Source organism: Durio zibethinus, chromosome 2 (genome assembly GCF_047325235.1).
Source record: "Durio zibethinus cultivar Kanyao isolate XHJ-2024 chromosome 2, ASM4732523v1, whole genome shotgun sequence".
NCBI lineage: Eukaryota > Viridiplantae > Streptophyta > Magnoliopsida > Malvales > Malvaceae > Durio > Durio zibethinus.
The window spans coordinates 39655318-39672364 of NC_143163.1; the positions used below are offsets into that span (position 1 = coordinate 39655318).

Genomic DNA, 17047 nt, shown 5'->3' on the forward strand with positions numbered 1-17047 from the left:
TAATAATAAATTACTGTTTTCTTTTTTTTATAAGTTTCTTTGGTTATTTTTATTACCATAAAAAAAATTACTAGTCAAAGCCTGGTTTTAATACCAAAGATCCATGCAAATGGCCTTTTTCATTTCTGAAAACGTTTCATTCCTCCCCTTTCTGCAGAATCATCTTCTTACATTATATACACAATACTAGAGGAATAACTAATTAATTTCCCTTTTTAGTCTCTCTCAAGAAGACAACCACTTTGTATGTGACGAATACATAAGTTTGCTTTGAACAGCATGATATTTAGGCGAAGCAGCAGTCAATATGACAATGCCACAGAGGAGAACCAGCCCCAGACCGAGACTATTAACAATCATTGACTCTGGACAGTGCTTCGATACATTCCTTCTGCTTTGCAAGAATGTCAGTTTCTCTAACAGCCCGGTTTCTGCTGTGACCACTGCTAAGCCATAGGTGTAGAGACCAAGGAAGATATGCCATGGCAAGACCTCTGCTCTTGTCGTCCGCACCTCACTCCGGTGCCAAAAGCTTAGAAAACCCACCAACCACTGCATTGAAATACAGAAGCGCACCATTAAATCCTTATGTTGCTCCGTAATGGACTACATATATATCACCAGCAACCCAAATTCGTTATCTTGCTCTGAATGTAATGATTATTTTGACCATTTGAGAGTATGAGAATTCATCACAGTTAACATGCAAGGTGCATTAGGGGTTCCACCTGAGGCCTGTGAGCTAAATCTAGGACTGAGTTATGCAACAATTAGTAAGTCCATTACAGTTGCGCCAGGCCCGATTGTAGTGGCGTGACAATACATGACTGCATGTTGGTTGCTGCCAGCCTGCCACCTTCACTAACATCCAAATGTATTGCTTAATCATTTTGATGATTGATGCTGGGATGTTTCATCAAATTGTTAAAACAGGGAAAGACGATGGGGCTCATATGTAACGCTAGAATACATTATTTCAGCAAAACAAAATAATAATGATAACAAAAGGGCTAAAATACGTTTTTTAAACTTGTTATTGACGCTGGAATCTTATAAATGGGGCCAAAAAACAACACAATGGGGTAGATGGCAATAATGGTATCATTGTGACTATTTTTATGTCACCTGAGAACCACGCCATTGCCGATGTTAAAAAACTTACTGATTGTGATGATAAGTCAGTTTGGCATTAGTTTACGAGTAAAGAAAATTAATTTATCATATGAGTTGTAAAGAAAAGTTGAGGGGGCTTCTTTGAAGACTAATAGTAATTCAACAAAATAAACATACGAGGGATTGAAGAATAGAACCTGAGCTCCAAACAAGCAGACACAGATCAAACCCATCCAAGAATGCAGGCTATAAAAGTTAGCCACAATGCCATCTTTTCCCTGGAACTTTGTCCAAATCCCAAAAAACCCAGAACCTAAAGCCACCCCTTGAAGGCACAAGTGCACAGATTTCTTCAAATTCCTTGAACCAGGCAACCATCTGTGTATCAAAATAGCTGAAAACGGAAGAAAATAAAATCACCACCTAATTAATCAACCCCCATTTTCTCGGAAAATGTTGTTTCAACAAAGCAAAATCTACTACCTTCTCCACTTATGAGAATGAAGCCGATCACCATCAGCAAAGGATGAAGGACCTGTCAACACAGATTATAACTTCGAACTCTGAAGAAACAAAAGCAAACTAATTAAAGAATGGCTATAAAAAACTCACTGCATAGATGGTGTCTTCTTGGGAGGAAAAAGAAGAGTGGGGAAGGAAGCTAGACTTGAAATGTATAGCCCAAGAGAGGACCAAAGCTGCAACTACGAGGCCTAATATTCTAGCAAAGAAGAGAAGTGGAACCAAAGAAGGAGAAATTGCGGCCATGGGCGACATGCAGCTTCGGTTACTTTTTTTTCAGTTTCAGACAGTACAGCTGAGTGAAGTGGCGAAAGCAGAGCTACCGACAGAACTCTTAGATCTACCAGGGGAGCAAAGAGTAAAGGAAAGTGTCCATTTGTTCCCTGTATTTTAACTAGAACAATGAAATTTGTCAGGTTATTCACTATATTGTGTGATAGGTCGGTAAATTACATGTTGATTAGGCAGAAAGAAAGGCACTTGGTTAAATTTAACTTTTGGGAATTTGGGAGGATTAAAGACCATGAACCCAATGAACAAAAAAAAGGACTATGGCCCCATAGTGGGGCAGTGCTAAATCATGAATTTAATTAATAATGCAATGGACCATTCAATTAGTACTACTCCCTACTTGTATTGTTTATCATCACCACGTGAGATTGGAAAGCTTTATTAAAAAAAAAAGGGAGAGAGAGAGAGAGAGAGAGAGAGAGAAAGAAAGATGGAGTGGTAGAACTATTATGCTATCCCAAAAAAGAAAGTCTAAAGCTATAATATACTTCATTTAATTACATGACAACAGCATTAAAAAATTTTCGAATAAAAATTTAATAATTATTTAAATTTTTTATGTTTTATTAATATTAATTAAATCTAAACTTTTTACTTATCAAACATTTATTTCGTTTGATTAAATTTTTAAATTTTTATTTTTATTTTAATTGAATATTTGATTTGATAGAAATATATGTTGATGATTAATCAATTCATCCAATAAAATCTCAATTAATAAAAATAAATATTTGAATTCTTAATTGATTACAATAAAAATTTATGAATTTGAATAATTATTAAATTTTTGTTAGATGATTTTTTTTAATCATTCAAACTAATTATAATTAGTATGATATAAATATGACTACTAAATTAAACCCAAGGAATAATTAAAAATACTGTCGGTTGATTTATTCCAATCCAACGTGGAGGGTTTTGATAAAATTAATGGTAAGATAGATATATATATATATATGTATTTTTGATAAGAATAATTCGTTGATAAATAGATTGTTCAGTAATTTAAGATATGATAAGATATATCATAATTAATAGTTTAAGATAAATAATCATAAATAATGTATTAAGATAATTTCAATAAGTAAGTGACTGAAAGATCGTACGTTCAAAATAATTTTAATAAGTAATTATTGATAAAATTATGATTCAAAATTTTTTTATTAAAAAAATAAATTTTAATCAATTGAATCGATTAATTATTGATATATATATATATATATATAAAAGTATATTACAATTTGGGGAGTCCTCGCAACGATAAAGAAGTGATCTTATAGTTAGCTTCTTCAAGTCGTCTTCATTATTGCACCTGTCATATAAACGTGAATACTATAAGAAACGCGATAATCTATGGGCGCAGTTGATTCTTTCGGTTCCAATTGAATTAATTAATTGAAGGATTTTGATGAGTCAATATGTTACAAGTCATAAGACGAAGAGAGTAGTTAATCTAACTTCGACAATACGAGATATATGTTTCCTTTTCCCCTTCAAAATATTTTTTTTCTTTTTAGGAAAAAAAACAAAACAAAATAATTAAGATAGAGACAGATAGTGTGAATATATGTTAATATAATAATTATTTTTATTCAAATTTTAATGGCAAAAAAAAAAAACCAATTAGCTCGCAGGTGATTGGATGAATTCAAGCCGTGCTCAACCTTTGTGATAAAAGGATGAGTCATAGTTGTTTTACGTATGTTTGAAGTTGTGGGCAATTCATCAGGGACAACTAAAAAGCTGCTGACCATTCATAATTATCTCCAAATGCCTTTTTTTTTTTTTTTTTTTAGCCAATATAACTGCTCCTTTAATTATTATAATAATGATATTAAAAATAATAGTTTAATATATGTTTGGATTAAAAAATAACGGTGTGATGAAGTGAAAATAAAAATTGATTATTAAAAACTTTAAAAGTGTTGATAAATTATTTTTACATGTATATTTTAATGTTATTTAATTTATAATATTTATTAATTAATTTATCTTTTAACCAAATATTAATTTATTTTTATTATATTAAAATAACAAAATCATATATAATATTATATTACAACTTACATAAAATTATAATATTTACTTACGTAAATGTTTAGGTAAATAACATATATTATTAATACGTAAGATAATTTTAAATAATTTTATTCAATAAATTATTCAATTTTTAAAAATTTTAAAATTTTAAAATTTACATTTATACAAGTCTTTCAAAATATATAAGTTTTATCCTATTTAAATCTAAAAAACATATTTCATAAGTCACTCTTACCTATAAATATGAAATACAAAATTCAAATAATTTTTAAATGTTAAATTCTTAAATCTAAGGAATCATAAAAAAATCATACATTTATCTAAATCAATGTTCACATAAATTTAAATTAATAAAGTTTGTGGTTGAATCACTGTTGTTTATCTATTTTTTTATCTTTATTTTCTTATGATATAAAATAAAAAAGAAAGATATTTTATCTCAATTTAAAATTATATTTTGATCAAATTATTCATAATTTTATCTAATAGTTAAAATCATAAATTTTGATTTAGACGTACAATCGTAATACAAAATAGTAAGTGTCTTCTTAGAAAAAAAGAAAAATAAATATTTATCATGTAATAATTTAATATACAAGCATGTAATTACAATTCATACACCACTTTTCTTTTGGTAATTTTGAAGTTTGAATAGTATTAATGTTGACATGTAATTTAATTATGAATAATGTGAATTTATTTTATTTTTATAAAAAATTTTGAATTCAAAATCATATAAATAATAATCTTTACCTACATTAATTGGATGGTAAATAATTAGGCTAAATTTCTTTTTATTTTCATTGAAATTTTGAATTAAAATTTATAAATTTACTACCTAAAAATTTTTAAAGAAAAACAAATTTAAGGTTTTTAACCTATAAATAATATGTCACATGTGTAAATCTTAGTTTTCACTCTAAAATAATATATATTTTTAATAATATATATATATATATATATAATTGTGAATAAGAGATTGATTTTTTATTGAATCTTATATGTAATTTTACATTTATAATTCAAAAAAATTTTATTGAAATTAAAATTTTCAAAACTTGCACACTACTTATTTGAATTATTTAGGAATAATTTATTTATAGACAATTTTTGTAAATTTTGACTATAAATTACTGATAATTATAAATAATATTATTTATATATAATATAAAAATTAGTATAAATTCAACTTTTAAATTATAAAAAATATAATAAAAAATTTTGTGCATGACATGGGTAAAAAACTAGTTATTTGAATATTTTGAAATAAAAATTCAAAATGTAAAAACAAAAAAATAGAACTTATTATCATAAGGCAAAAAAAAAAAAAAGAATCATAAGGGTAAAATTGAAAAAAAATTGCAGTGAGATTAGATAAATTTCACTTCAGCTAAAAGTTTCAGTTACTCACTGACAATAATCACGTCAACAAAATGATATGTTTAAATAGAAAAATAATTAAATCTCACCTCATTGATGGTTCAGTGAGATCCAAATCAAGCCTGAGTATTGTTATTTGTAAACATGCATTATGTTTTGTGGGGTGGGACGGCAACCTAGAAACTTTCTTCCTGTATTTGGCTGTTCTAGTTTGTTGTTTATCTAAATGGATTGATGAGTGGAAACTTCAAGAAAATGGATATATACCAACTTTCTTTTTTTGATCAGGCTAAATGGCAAAGTGTTGATGATTGCTAGAAAAACAAGGTTTAAGCCTCAACATGCTCAAACTATGTCTATGTGGGCAGGCCCAGACAAACTTTGACAACATTTTATGCCATTTCTTGTTTTTAGCTGTTATATCATCAGGCGCTAACCCAACTAGGGACTTGGAAGGCATTGACAATAATACAAATGAACTTTCACTTGAGAATGATCTCATTCATTCTTTACTTTCTCTTCTTCTCGATCTTACCTTGAATCCGTAGTATAAAAATATATATGCAACTGAGCTGCCCACAACACGACAAACAAGAATCAAAAGCAGCAATGGCAATGGCGATGAATACTTTAATCCTACCACTACTATTTAAGACCCCCAATTTCACTGAAAACCTCTGCATCAGAACTACAAAATACAAATTAAGCGGCAAAGAAATTAAGATATGGAATTTTCTTGCAAGGACTTCAAGGTAGGAAAATGCCAAGGCCAAAAGGTGGTGGATGGTGAAACAATGCCACTGGTTCTGCAACCCCCAGAGACTGACAAGGCTGATATGGAATCACTTTTGTTGGCTTTAAAGACAAACAAGGATTGGTTCGAGCAAATGATCATCAAAAACAGTGCTGTCCTCCTACGAGGTTTCGATGTCAAGAATGCACAAGCATTCAATGACATCGTGGAAGCCTTCGGTTGGGATGATATTCGCTATGTCGGACCAGCACCACGGACGCATGTGTATAAACGTGTTTGGACGGCTAATGAAGGACCTCTCTCTGAGTTCATATATTACCACCATGAAATGGTTCTGGTATGTCTTGTCTTTATAACTTCTCTGGTAACTAAAAACCCAACTCCATCAAGAATTTACTCTTCTCTCTTACCAAGTAGAAGCCAAATTGCCCAACTCAAATACTTAGTTCAGCTATTTCTTATTTGGAAGCCTATTAATATGGTCATTTCATATGAAACGGAATAGAACAACATTCTGTCTGAATCAAACATGAAATTTGATCCTACTTCAGTCTTTAATTAGTTAATCTTTGTATATGGCTGACAGCTTGATGATGCAATGATTGTAGACATATCTTAAACTGAACATATTGTTGGCCAAAAAAAAATGGACATATTTTGACACATTAGTAGCCAGCTATGAAATTGGTATTTAACTAGATCTTGCAATGTATTTACCAGATAAAGGAATGTCCAAAGCAATTACTACTATTCTGCGAGGTGCCACCACCGGAAGGTGGAGAGACACCCTTTGTTCCTAGCTTTCGAGTAACAGAGCGGATGCTAGAGGAGTTCCCAGAAGCTGTGGAGGAAATGGATGCCAAGGGGTTAAACTACACATTCACAGCCCTCAGCAAGAATGATACATCATCAATGAGGGGTAGAGGCTGGGAAGATGCTTTTGGAACATCGGACCGTGAAGAGGCTGAGAGAAGGTTTGCTTCAACCTTTACAAGTTATTCACTAGCTATTTACTAGTGAAACTGAAGCTTTCACATATGTATACACATATATATTCTTCCTGAGAAAGAGAGTGAGCCTAATCAATGAATAATTGTTACAGAGCCAAAGCACTGGGAATGGACATGGAGTGGCTACCTAATGGTGGGGTGACGACTAAACTGGGACCTCGACCTCTAACAAGGGTGTTTGAAGGAAGAAAGGGGAGGAGAATGTGGTTTAACACCGTCGTTGGTATGCATGGAAGAGAGATTAGCTCAGCCGTCATGGCAGATGGAACAGAGATACCGGAAAAAGTCGTTAAGAGATGTGGAGAGATCATTGAGGAAGAAAGCATTCAATTCAAGTGGGAGAAGGGTGATGTTCTCATCTTTGACAACTTGGCTTTGCTCCACGGACGGAGACCTGCTAAGCCCCCCAGAAGAGTCCTTGTTGCCACTTGCAAGTAGAGTACCACTACCCTTTTCTTAACATAGCTCTCTGTCCATCCTCATTACAGCTGAGCACAAACACCATTTTAAATAAGAAATCTCTATCCTATGTGATGTTTCTTTAAAATATAAAGAAATATAATAAAACCTACTCTTGGGATTTCACAACTTTTTTGTTATTATTATTATAGCATAAATAAAAATATAGATAATTAATAGCTTCTGTTTCTATTTCTTATGTATGGAAAGTTCAAATTATTGTCATATATTCATCCAAATTTTGAAAAAGGAAAAGGAAGATTTGTGGTGATTTTAAAATCTTTTCAACACCAGGCAAGCTAATATCCTCATGCAAGAAGATAATCATTCACATGTATGCCCACTTATGAATGTTGCTGTTCAATGCATCACCCACTTATTGGAGCTGATCAGTGAAGTTGAAAGTAATCGATGGAAAAATACTAATGGGAATACTAACCTCAATGAGCCATCCAATCCATGGTGAATAGCAGTTTCCTTCCAATACTTTCGCTTTTCATATACAATTCCCCCAAAATACATACAACAAATCAACCAAAAGTTATGCTTAGTGGCAAAACAAGCGCATCTTAATGAAACTGAAAGCATCCTCGTTAGATTAGATCCATAAAAGAACACTATCGACGACAAAAAAAATGTATAGAACAGAGTGAAATAACACAGCATGTTGCCTACTATTTTTATTATATTTCTTTAAATATTAATAAAAACAAGTCTATATTTAAGTGACATGACAAACCGACGATCATTAACGTTAATTGAGAAAAACCCAAAAAAGCCCAAAACCACAGCATGAGCGGTGGGCCTGAAATGGAGAGAATTTGGTCATTTAGAAGCCCCACCCTGCGGAGCTCCGTTCCGTGGGTAAATGACACAAACACCCATGCTCCCTTGCTCAAATCAGAAAAAGGCTTGGATGGTTAGAACTTACAAAGCCGTAGTTAGTCGGAGGCAGAGGCCAAAAGACAGCGACTTGTTAGTTTCCTTTTCGCTTGAAAAGCAACCATAAAGGAAAAACCTCCGATCTCTCAGGAAATAACCGGAAGATATTCATACGAATACAATACAGACATTATCGATTATTTTTTATAAGTGAAAAAGAATTGCGTGCGATTGGAAGTTCTCTAGGGTTTCTAAGTTGAGCCTTTTCTTTTGAATATCGTTGGTTTCTTTTATCGTCCTTGGTGATATGTTCACGCCGCAAAGGAAGGCGTGGCCTCGACTGCCGCTAAAGCCTCCCACTGAGCCAGCGGCGGTTTCAAACACTAGGACTGGAGGCATTGACGGGAAGGGAAAAGCCGTTGCCTTTGTGGATGATCGTAGGAAACTGCCACCGCCGCCTGTTGTTTCCCTTAGCGGCAAGAGGCCGCTGAATTTGGGGTTGGAAGAGGAGGACATGGAGGACTGGAGGCGGCTCCAGGAAGCTGGTTTGTTAGACGAAGCGGCCTTGGAAAGGAGGGACCATGAGGCCCTTCTAGAAAGGCTCTCCAAGCTTGAAGGGGAGGTGAGTACTTTCTACCCTTCCTTTTTAACGCTTTTGTTTTTAGTTTAAATGTCTTACTGGAACTTTGGTTCAAATTTAAGATGTTTAACTTTGGTTCAAATAAACTCAAGATCTGGGGCAAAAAAATCATGATTAAAATTTTAATTCACCTTTGTATTATGAATATATTTGGTTTAAATTAAAATTTGGTTGGGAGAATTCTTTGGCAAATTATGTCTGGCCTTTTGGCTTTTAAATCGATCAAATGCATCGAGTTCGGTACAACACTGACTTTGTGCTGGGTTTTTTTGTATTGGCCTTCAGTGTCTGCTCTTATTTGGTCATGTGCACTTTGCCATCATTTGCTGCTCTGAGCTAGCTATTGCAGTAGGAGGTAGAAGGAATTTTAGTGCATTTGATCACCCCTCAAGTGGTCATTTATTAGGTGCCTAACTATTTTAATTTTGTGTGAATTTATTGTTTCCTTTTTTACCCAACATATGAAAGGTTAAATCATCTATTGGTTTGATTTGGTAAGCCTTGGTGCGACATATAGGTTGCTTCATTGTGACCCTGGAGGTCATATGTTCACATTGTGGAATCATTATATCTGCAAAGCAAGGTTTAAGGCTGCACATATGTTTTAACTTTTTCAGACTTATGCAATGTCAGAGTCTAATGCACTAGACTGCCCCCTTTAGTGATTTGAACATGTGAATCAGGTCATGATGCTTCATTGCAGTACTGGTGAAACAAGAATCTTTTTGTTGTTGAATTTCACTAGGCTGACCTCTTGAGTGATTCAAATCGGTGATGGTTCATTTTAATACTGGTGAAGAGTGAATCCTTTCTGTTCTTTACTCTATTAGTTGTGCATGATCTTTGAATGTCCATCATCTTAAGATTGCTTATACAGATGACTTTGTATGGTTGAACTTCATTTTTTTAGATGTTGTGACATTATGTTGAGTTCCTGATTGAAGCTGCAAATATCAAATATGCTAAATACTTTTTCATTGTCTTATGTCTCTATTTTTGTGCAGCTTTTTAACTACCAGTATAATATGGGGCTTCTCCTCATTGAGAAAAAAGAATGGGGATCAAAGTGTGAAGAATTAAAGCAAGAACTTGCTGAAGTGGAGGAGATCCTCAGACGTGAGCAGTCTGCACACTTGATTGCCTTATCGGAAGTTGAAAAGCGAGAGGAGAACTTAGCAAAAGCCTTAGGTGCTGAGAAGCAGTGTGTGGCTGATGTATGCTGTTTCTTTTTTTCTTTTTTTTTCTTGAATTTCCAATAATGTCTATGTTCAGTAGTGTCCTTAATGTTCATTTATTTATTTTCCAATCAAACCTTTTGTCTTTCTAACTCATTGATATTGATTATGGCCATATCTCTTGTTGCAGCTTGAAAAGGCATTGCATGATATTCAAGAAGAACATGCCCAGGTCAAGCTTAGTTCTGACACAAAGTTGGCTAATGCGAATGCATTGGTTGCTGGAATTGAAGGAAAATCCTTTGATTTGGAAGAAAAGCTTCGTGATGCTGATAATAAGCTTGCAGAGGTAAATAGAAAAAGTTCAGAATTGGAAAGCAAACTGCAAGAGATGGTGGTCCATGAAAGTGTGCTTCAAAGAGAGCGCCTTTCCTTAGTTACAGAGTATTTCCCTTAATCAACTTTCTACCATATGTTGTAATGCTTGTTTTTACTTGAACTTGCTTGGATTATGTTCACTTCTCTTGACATAATGCTATTGTTATGCGTTTGTTCCACTGCTTTTAGACGAGAAGCACATCAGGCAACTTTTAACAAACAGAGGGAAGACTTAAATGAGTGGGAAAAGAGACTAAACAAAGGAGAAGCGAGGCTGACTGAGCTTAGGAGAATACTCAACCAGAGGGAGGAACAGGCAAATGAGAATGAAAGGCTTCTCAAGAAGAAGGAGAGTAGCCTTGAAGGGCTGCAAAATAATATCGATTTATCCACATTGAAGTTAAAGGAGATGGAAGATGATCTAAGCGAACGTTTTGCAGACTTGGTTTCAAAGGAGAAGGTGGGTTTCATGCTTAATTTAATGCATTAGCTTATCGTGATTTCCTTCGTAATTATTGCATTTTGTTAAGTATTTTAGGAAGCTGACGCCATGAGAAGTACCCTAGAGGCAAAAGAGGAGGATCTAGTTGCATTAGGAGAAATGCTTGCTGCTAGAGAAAGGGTGAGTTACAATACATGCTATTTCTGCTTGCCTTGTAAATAATGCAAAAAATGTTATACGTCCTGGATTAAATGAGTCTTAATATTCTTTTTTTTGGCATCTCTTCTTATTCTTGTTTTGCGTCGACGATGGTGATGTTTTACCATATTTCCTGGCATCATGTTGTGTTTTATACTTTTACATGCGTCAGGAAACACATCGCATACATCTATCATTTATTAAGGCACATATAAATTGTTTGGTCAAATGGGCCAAATGTTTTTCTGGTTGAAGACTTTCTGTTTTTAAGGAGCACAATCTGAGAGAATTGGCATGTTATTGGATTGTGAGGAACTTGGTGACACATTGGCTAGATTGCAGTATCCTATTTGCATTCATGAGAACATTAGGACATGATGGTAATGATAATGATGCTAACACTTACTTGACACCTCTGTTGAGGTTGAAAGTTTTCATAATGATTGTAGGTAAATTTTGTTTCTGATAAATGTGAGGAACTGAAAGTAGGCACCGTAAATTTGACAAATGATTGCATATTGCTATCACATGCACTTTGTTAGGGTGCAAGTTGCATTGTTCCTATTTTTTTGATGCAAGGAATGGAGTTTTACAGAATTGCTAAGTTTTCTAAAGGAGTAGATGCTTGTGTCTTCTTTTTCTTTTTTCCCTTATAGACTGATACAATGTGGAATATATCAGTCTTATTGTATGCATGCACATGGTTGTATGTATTTTTGTTTTTAGTGCTTTATCCTTATTGATTGTATGCTCCTTGTGAATTGGGTGAAAATAATCTCTTTCTTTCTGTTTCTGTGAGAATCAACTGTTTGTGATTTAATAATCTTTATTTATTAGCCTCAAAATTTTTTAATCCTGGGGTCTTTATAGGTGGAGATTCAGAAACTTGTTGATGAGCAAAGGGTTATTCTGGATGCTAAAATGCAAGAGTTTGAATTGGAACTAGAAGAAAAGAGGAAATCTGTTGACAAGGAACTAGAAAGCAAGGTACATGAAGTGAACCAGCAAGAAGCTGAAATTAACCACAAGGAAGAAAAGTTGAGAAAGCAAGAACAAGCACTGGATAAGAAGTCGGAGAGAGTGAAGGAGAAAGAAAAGGACCTTGAGGTGAGGTTGAAAACAGTCAAGGACAAAGAGAAGTTTCTGAAAATTGAGGAGAAAAAGTTGGAATTGGAAAAGCAACAACTGTGTTCTGCTAAGGAGAGCTTACAGATTCTCAAAGATGAGATTGATAAGATAGGGGCTCAAACTAGTCAGCAAGAGTTACGGATTCGTGAAGAGTCTGAAAAACTTAAAATAACTGAAGAGGTGAGGTCTGAACACATCCGTTTACAGTCAGAATTGAAGCAGCAGATAGACAACTGCAGACATCAGGAGGAGTTGCTTTTGAAGGAACATGAGGATCTGAAACAGCAAAGGGAAAATTTTGAGAAAGAGTGGGAAGCTTTGGATGAAAAGAGAGCTGAAATCATTATGCAACAAAAGGAAATTGTTGAAGAAAAGGAAAAGTTTGAAAAGTTGCTATATTCAGAGGAAGAAAGGTTGAAGAAAGAGGAATCTGCTATGCAAGATTATATTGGTAGGGAGATGGAATCAATAAGGCTGCAGAAAGAATCTTTTGAAGATACAATGAAGCATGAGAAGTCAGTTTTATTGCAAGAAGCTCAGAATGAGCAGATTAAAATGCTTCAAGATTTTGAACTGCAGAAAATGAATCTTGAAACTGATATGCAGAATAGGTTGGATCAAATGCAGAAAGATCTGCAAGAAAGGATTGTTGCATTTGAGGAGGTGAAGGAGAGAGAACTTGCTAATATGAGATGCTCAAAAGAAGTTGCTGAGAGGGAAATGGAAGAAATAAGGTCTGTGAAGCGTGCTGTAGAAAGGGAAAAACAAGAAGTTGCAATTAACAGGGATAAGCTGAAAGAGCAGCAGTTAGATATGCGAAAGGACATTGATGAACTTGGTCTGCTTAGCACCAGGCTCAAGGACCAGCGGGAACAGTTTATTCGCGAAAGACGTAGCTTCCTTGAATTTGTTGAGAAGCTCAAGTCTTGTAATTACTGCGGAGAAGTAACGAGGGACGTTGTACTCTCTAACTTCCAACTTCCTCATGCGGAGGATAGGGAAATCCTTCCTCTTCCACAAATAGGTGATGAAGTCATAAGGAATCATCTAGGTCATTTAGATGGTTCCGGTGTTAAAAATATCAAGAGATCTCCTGAAGCTGATGCGCAATTTCCAGAATCTGCCAGGAGCATTTCCTGGCTTCGCAAATGTGCTACGAAGATTTTTAGCATTTCACCAACTAAGAGAAATGACAGTCAAGCTAAAGGGCCCGATGCGCTTACCACTAAGGAAGCAGGTATAAATATTCATGAAGAGGCAGGAGAGCCATCTTTAAGGATTTCAGGTGACCCTATCCATAAGCAATTGCTCCAATCTAATACAATTAGAGAGGTGGACGATGGATCTGGTCCATCCATTGATCATAGCTATGTCGACAGTAAGGTGCAAGAAGTTCCTGAAGATTCTCAGCAGTCAGAGCAGAAGAGTGGTCGCCGCAAACCTGGAAGAAAACCTAAAACTGGACTGAATCGGACATGCTCGGTGAAGGCTGTAGTAGAAGATGCAAAACTATTACTTGTTGAAAGCCCTGAAGAACCTGAACCCAGTGAGAGTGTGCAGCCACATGAAATCAGCCATGTCAATGAAGAAAGTGTGGGTGTTTCTAGTCATACTGACAAGGAGGCACGAAATAATTCAAGAAAACGGCAACGCCCTCAAAATTCCAAAGTTACTGACAGTGAGTTGGATGCTGCAGAGAGTGAAGGACATTCTGATAGTGTCACAGCTGGTCGGCGAAGGAAGAGGCAACAGACAGTGGCTCTAGGCCTGCAAACCCCAGGAGAAAAACGATACAATCTCAGGCGACCCAAGACGTAAGTTCTGTTTTATGATATATGTAATTTTCTTAATGACTTCTAATTTAGACATTTTATATGTTCTACAATGTTGCTTTTAATGTGCTGTGCTGCTTTGACTAGATACAAGTATGTTATCCCGCTTAATTGATTGAAAGGGAAGGGATTTGACTTCTTGTTTGCAGAATGTTCTTTAAAATGAATCTTATTTTGATTTTTTTTTTAAGTTGCTAACTCTGCCTTTGTATTGAACTTGCTTGTGCTGAGCCTCTAATTGAACTGGCTGTTAATGTTGAGGGTTTATTAGTCTTTAAGGGTCTTCTGCAGATCAGATGCTGCAACTGCCACTCTTGTTTCTTGAACTTTAAAATGTATATCTATGTGGAAGGCAAGGTAGTCTGAACAAATGCATTAGCTGTTAAATGATTTGGTAAGCATTATTCTTGCATTTTGGAGGAAAAAAAAAAGAAATAAAAAAATTGTAAGATATTATAGAACAATAAACTATAGCATATACCGTAGATAAGTAATAACAAATTGATTCATCAGCACTTTCTATCCTCTTAAAAGAACCATCCAATGATGGGATTACATTGTAATGATTTAAAAGGTTTGGGATTCTAATTCAAAAGAAAAAAAAAAGGTTTGGGATTCAAATAAAACAATTATAAGTTTAGGGATCTACACTATTTAGATTTTAGCTGCATATGAATAGCATTAGAAGTGGGAATATTGGATTAAGAAAAAGATAAAAAAAGGAGAAAATTTTTCTTTGCAATATTTTTAAAAACACTGTTTTGTTTTTTAATTTTTGATAAAAGGTGTAGCCAAATATGTTTATTATTGTTTTTTAATGACAATGTAAGCACAAATTTGAAGGTGAGCTCATTTTTGTGTTTGTGTCGGATTGTGATTCAAGGACAATAATTATTGTGAAGATTAAAGTACATGCCAAATAAAGCAGGTCTGAAGTCGTGATTTTAATATTTTTTCAGTACAGTTACAGCCATAGCGGCACAAGCCTCGTCTGATGTCGTGAAGACTAGGAAGGAACCTGATGGTGGTGGTGTGGCAGGAGGCGCTTTGGATACTGAGAACAGAAAACCTAATTTAAAGCAGGTCACAGCATTGAAGAATGTGGAGATATTAGAAAGCAACCCGGTTAGGGTAAAATCCTCTCTAATCCATTTGTATTGAGATGCTATGTTATGATTTTCATCATGTTTTTCTGACTCCTCCCCGACCCTTGTTGTCATGCAGTTGAAAACAAGTGTGGATGTTGATGACAACTACAATGCAGCAAAGTCAGTTGGGATTGTGGATTTGCAGGAAAAAGTAAATGGTACATGTGAAAATGGTGATGAAGATCAGAGTGGGAGTACAATCGATGAGGATGAGGATGAGTTTGATGATGAGATAGAACATCAGGGTGAAGTCTCAATAGGAAAGAGAATCTGGACGTTCTTTACCTCATGAAGGCTTCCCCCAATTTTCTTACACTTTCTTCTGAGACCGTAGGTGACTCACTCATATGCTTAATGCAAGACTTGACATAACGAGTGTGTGTAACTAGGAAGCTTTAGCTTCGGCTTCAGAGCTTTGCATTGTATCTTAATCTTTTCCTATAGTTTATATAGTAGTATTTCCTGTGGACGATTCCCTAGGAAGGTGATATGCAAGTGGTTACAACAATTTCTAGGCCATTTTGTTTGTATACTAGATTCATTATCATGTTTCCACTTTCAAGTATTAGGTGCCATAGTTTTGCTTCGTTTTTATCATTACATGTAATGAAATTACCGGAGATCCTACATATGCCTTCTTCCCATTTACTGAAAATTATATCATTAAAAAAGAGTTTGTGCATGGAGTAGAGCGTCTCTTTCCCTGTCATGCCTGTTTGGTTTGTTTGTCGTACTTGTGGCTTAAAAAAAAAAAGATTGGGAAAGAAACGCAATTGTGAAGGCCCAAACTAAGGTCGTTTAATTCTCTCTTGGAATCTTATTATTATTAGTCAGGTTATATACAGCTGTAATTACATGTATGCCTTTAAGTCTGTGACGAATGGAGGCGAAGTGTAGTGTTTTCGTAGGAGTTGATGATGCAGAGGCTCGAGAATGTTGGGCTTAGTGGGCAGGGTAAGGGCTGCTATTATTTGTCTTTAATGATTATTGACATATAATAATAATAATAATAAATCAGGTTCAGAGAACCCAAATCATTATTTCTCCAAAAGATGATTTCAGAAATTGCAGATACATGAGAGTCATTTCAAATTAAAGGAGAGAAATAGGCTGCGAGTGTGAGCAGGTAAAGAGGGGCGTTAATTGAGACAGAGCAGAGGTGCTGTATTAAAAATTAATTTTTTTTTTTTATTTCTATGTAATTTATGTTTACTTTTTAAAATGAAGTTTAGAAGAGTGAATAGTGAAAAAGAATGAATCTTTTAGGTTACATTTGCTAATGTCTTTGTTTTCAGTTTTATGTTTTTATTTTGAAAATTTTACAAAATAAAACAGAAAACATGTTCGGCGGAGTGATTCTATTTTCAATTTTGTAAAACTAGCAATAATATTTTCAAATGTTTTGGAAATTATAGGAATCAACAATTTGGTGTTTCCTACAATTTCTAAAATACTTTCAAAAAAAGTTTGGCCAAAAACATGGATGAATAGTACATTTTAACGAGGTTTTGCATTCGAATCTCAACAAATTTCTTTTATTTTCAGATTTTTTTTTTCCTTTTCTTTTGTTAAAGAAATTTGTACAATTTTTCTTGCTACAATGCGATTGTTGCATATTCTTCTTCACCCCCTTTTAGATCCGGTCTCAATCTACA

General features: G+C 34.4%; 3 protein-coding genes across 6 annotated transcripts; 2 read left to right on the forward strand and 1 right to left on the reverse strand.

The window, feature by feature from the left end:
• Positions 1-85: 85 nt before the first annotated feature.
• LOC111318415 (Cytochrome b561/ferric reductase transmembrane protein family) lies at positions 86-2031 on the reverse strand. Its single transcript, XM_022921274.2, has 4 exons — positions 1726-2031; positions 1597-1648; positions 1311-1507; positions 86-552 (listed from the first exon to the last, which is right to left on the reverse strand). The coding sequence occupies exons 1-4, from the start codon at positions 1888-1890 to the stop codon at positions 226-228; spliced, it is 741 nt and encodes a 246-aa protein (XP_022777009.1). The 5' UTR covers positions 1891-2031; the 3' UTR covers positions 86-225.
• Positions 2032-5183: 3152 nt separating this feature from the next.
• On the forward strand, positions 5184-7672 carry LOC111317649 (clavaminate synthase-like protein At3g21360). Its single transcript, XM_022920090.2, has 3 exons — positions 5184-6437; positions 6821-7074; positions 7203-7672. Exons 1-3 carry the CDS (start codon positions 6072-6074, stop codon positions 7546-7548), a joined length of 966 nt encoding a protein of 321 aa, XP_022775825.1. The 5' UTR covers positions 5184-6071; the 3' UTR covers positions 7549-7672.
• An 834-nt stretch (positions 7673-8506) lies between these two features.
• On the forward strand, positions 8507-16074 carry LINC3 (little nuclei3). 4 transcript variants are annotated; one of them, XR_016335060.1, is made up of 8 exons: positions 8507-9073; positions 10096-10305; positions 10457-10710; positions 10834-11104; positions 11183-11266; positions 12155-14226; positions 15209-15375; positions 15469-16074. XR_016335060.1 is itself a non-coding variant. In XM_022921275.2 (8 exons), the coding sequence occupies exons 1-8, from the start codon at positions 8759-8761 to the stop codon at positions 15682-15684; spliced, it is 3594 nt and encodes a 1197-aa protein (XP_022777010.1). In that variant the 5' UTR covers positions 8507-8758; the 3' UTR covers positions 15685-16074. The 4 variants fall into 4 exon arrangements, 2 of the variants coding, with proteins under 2 accessions (XP_022777010.1, XP_089613214.1); XR_016335062.1 differs by having other exon boundaries at positions 15209-15369; positions 15469-15911; XM_022921275.2 differs by having other exon boundaries at positions 15204-15375.
• Positions 16075-17047: the final 973 nt, after the last annotated feature.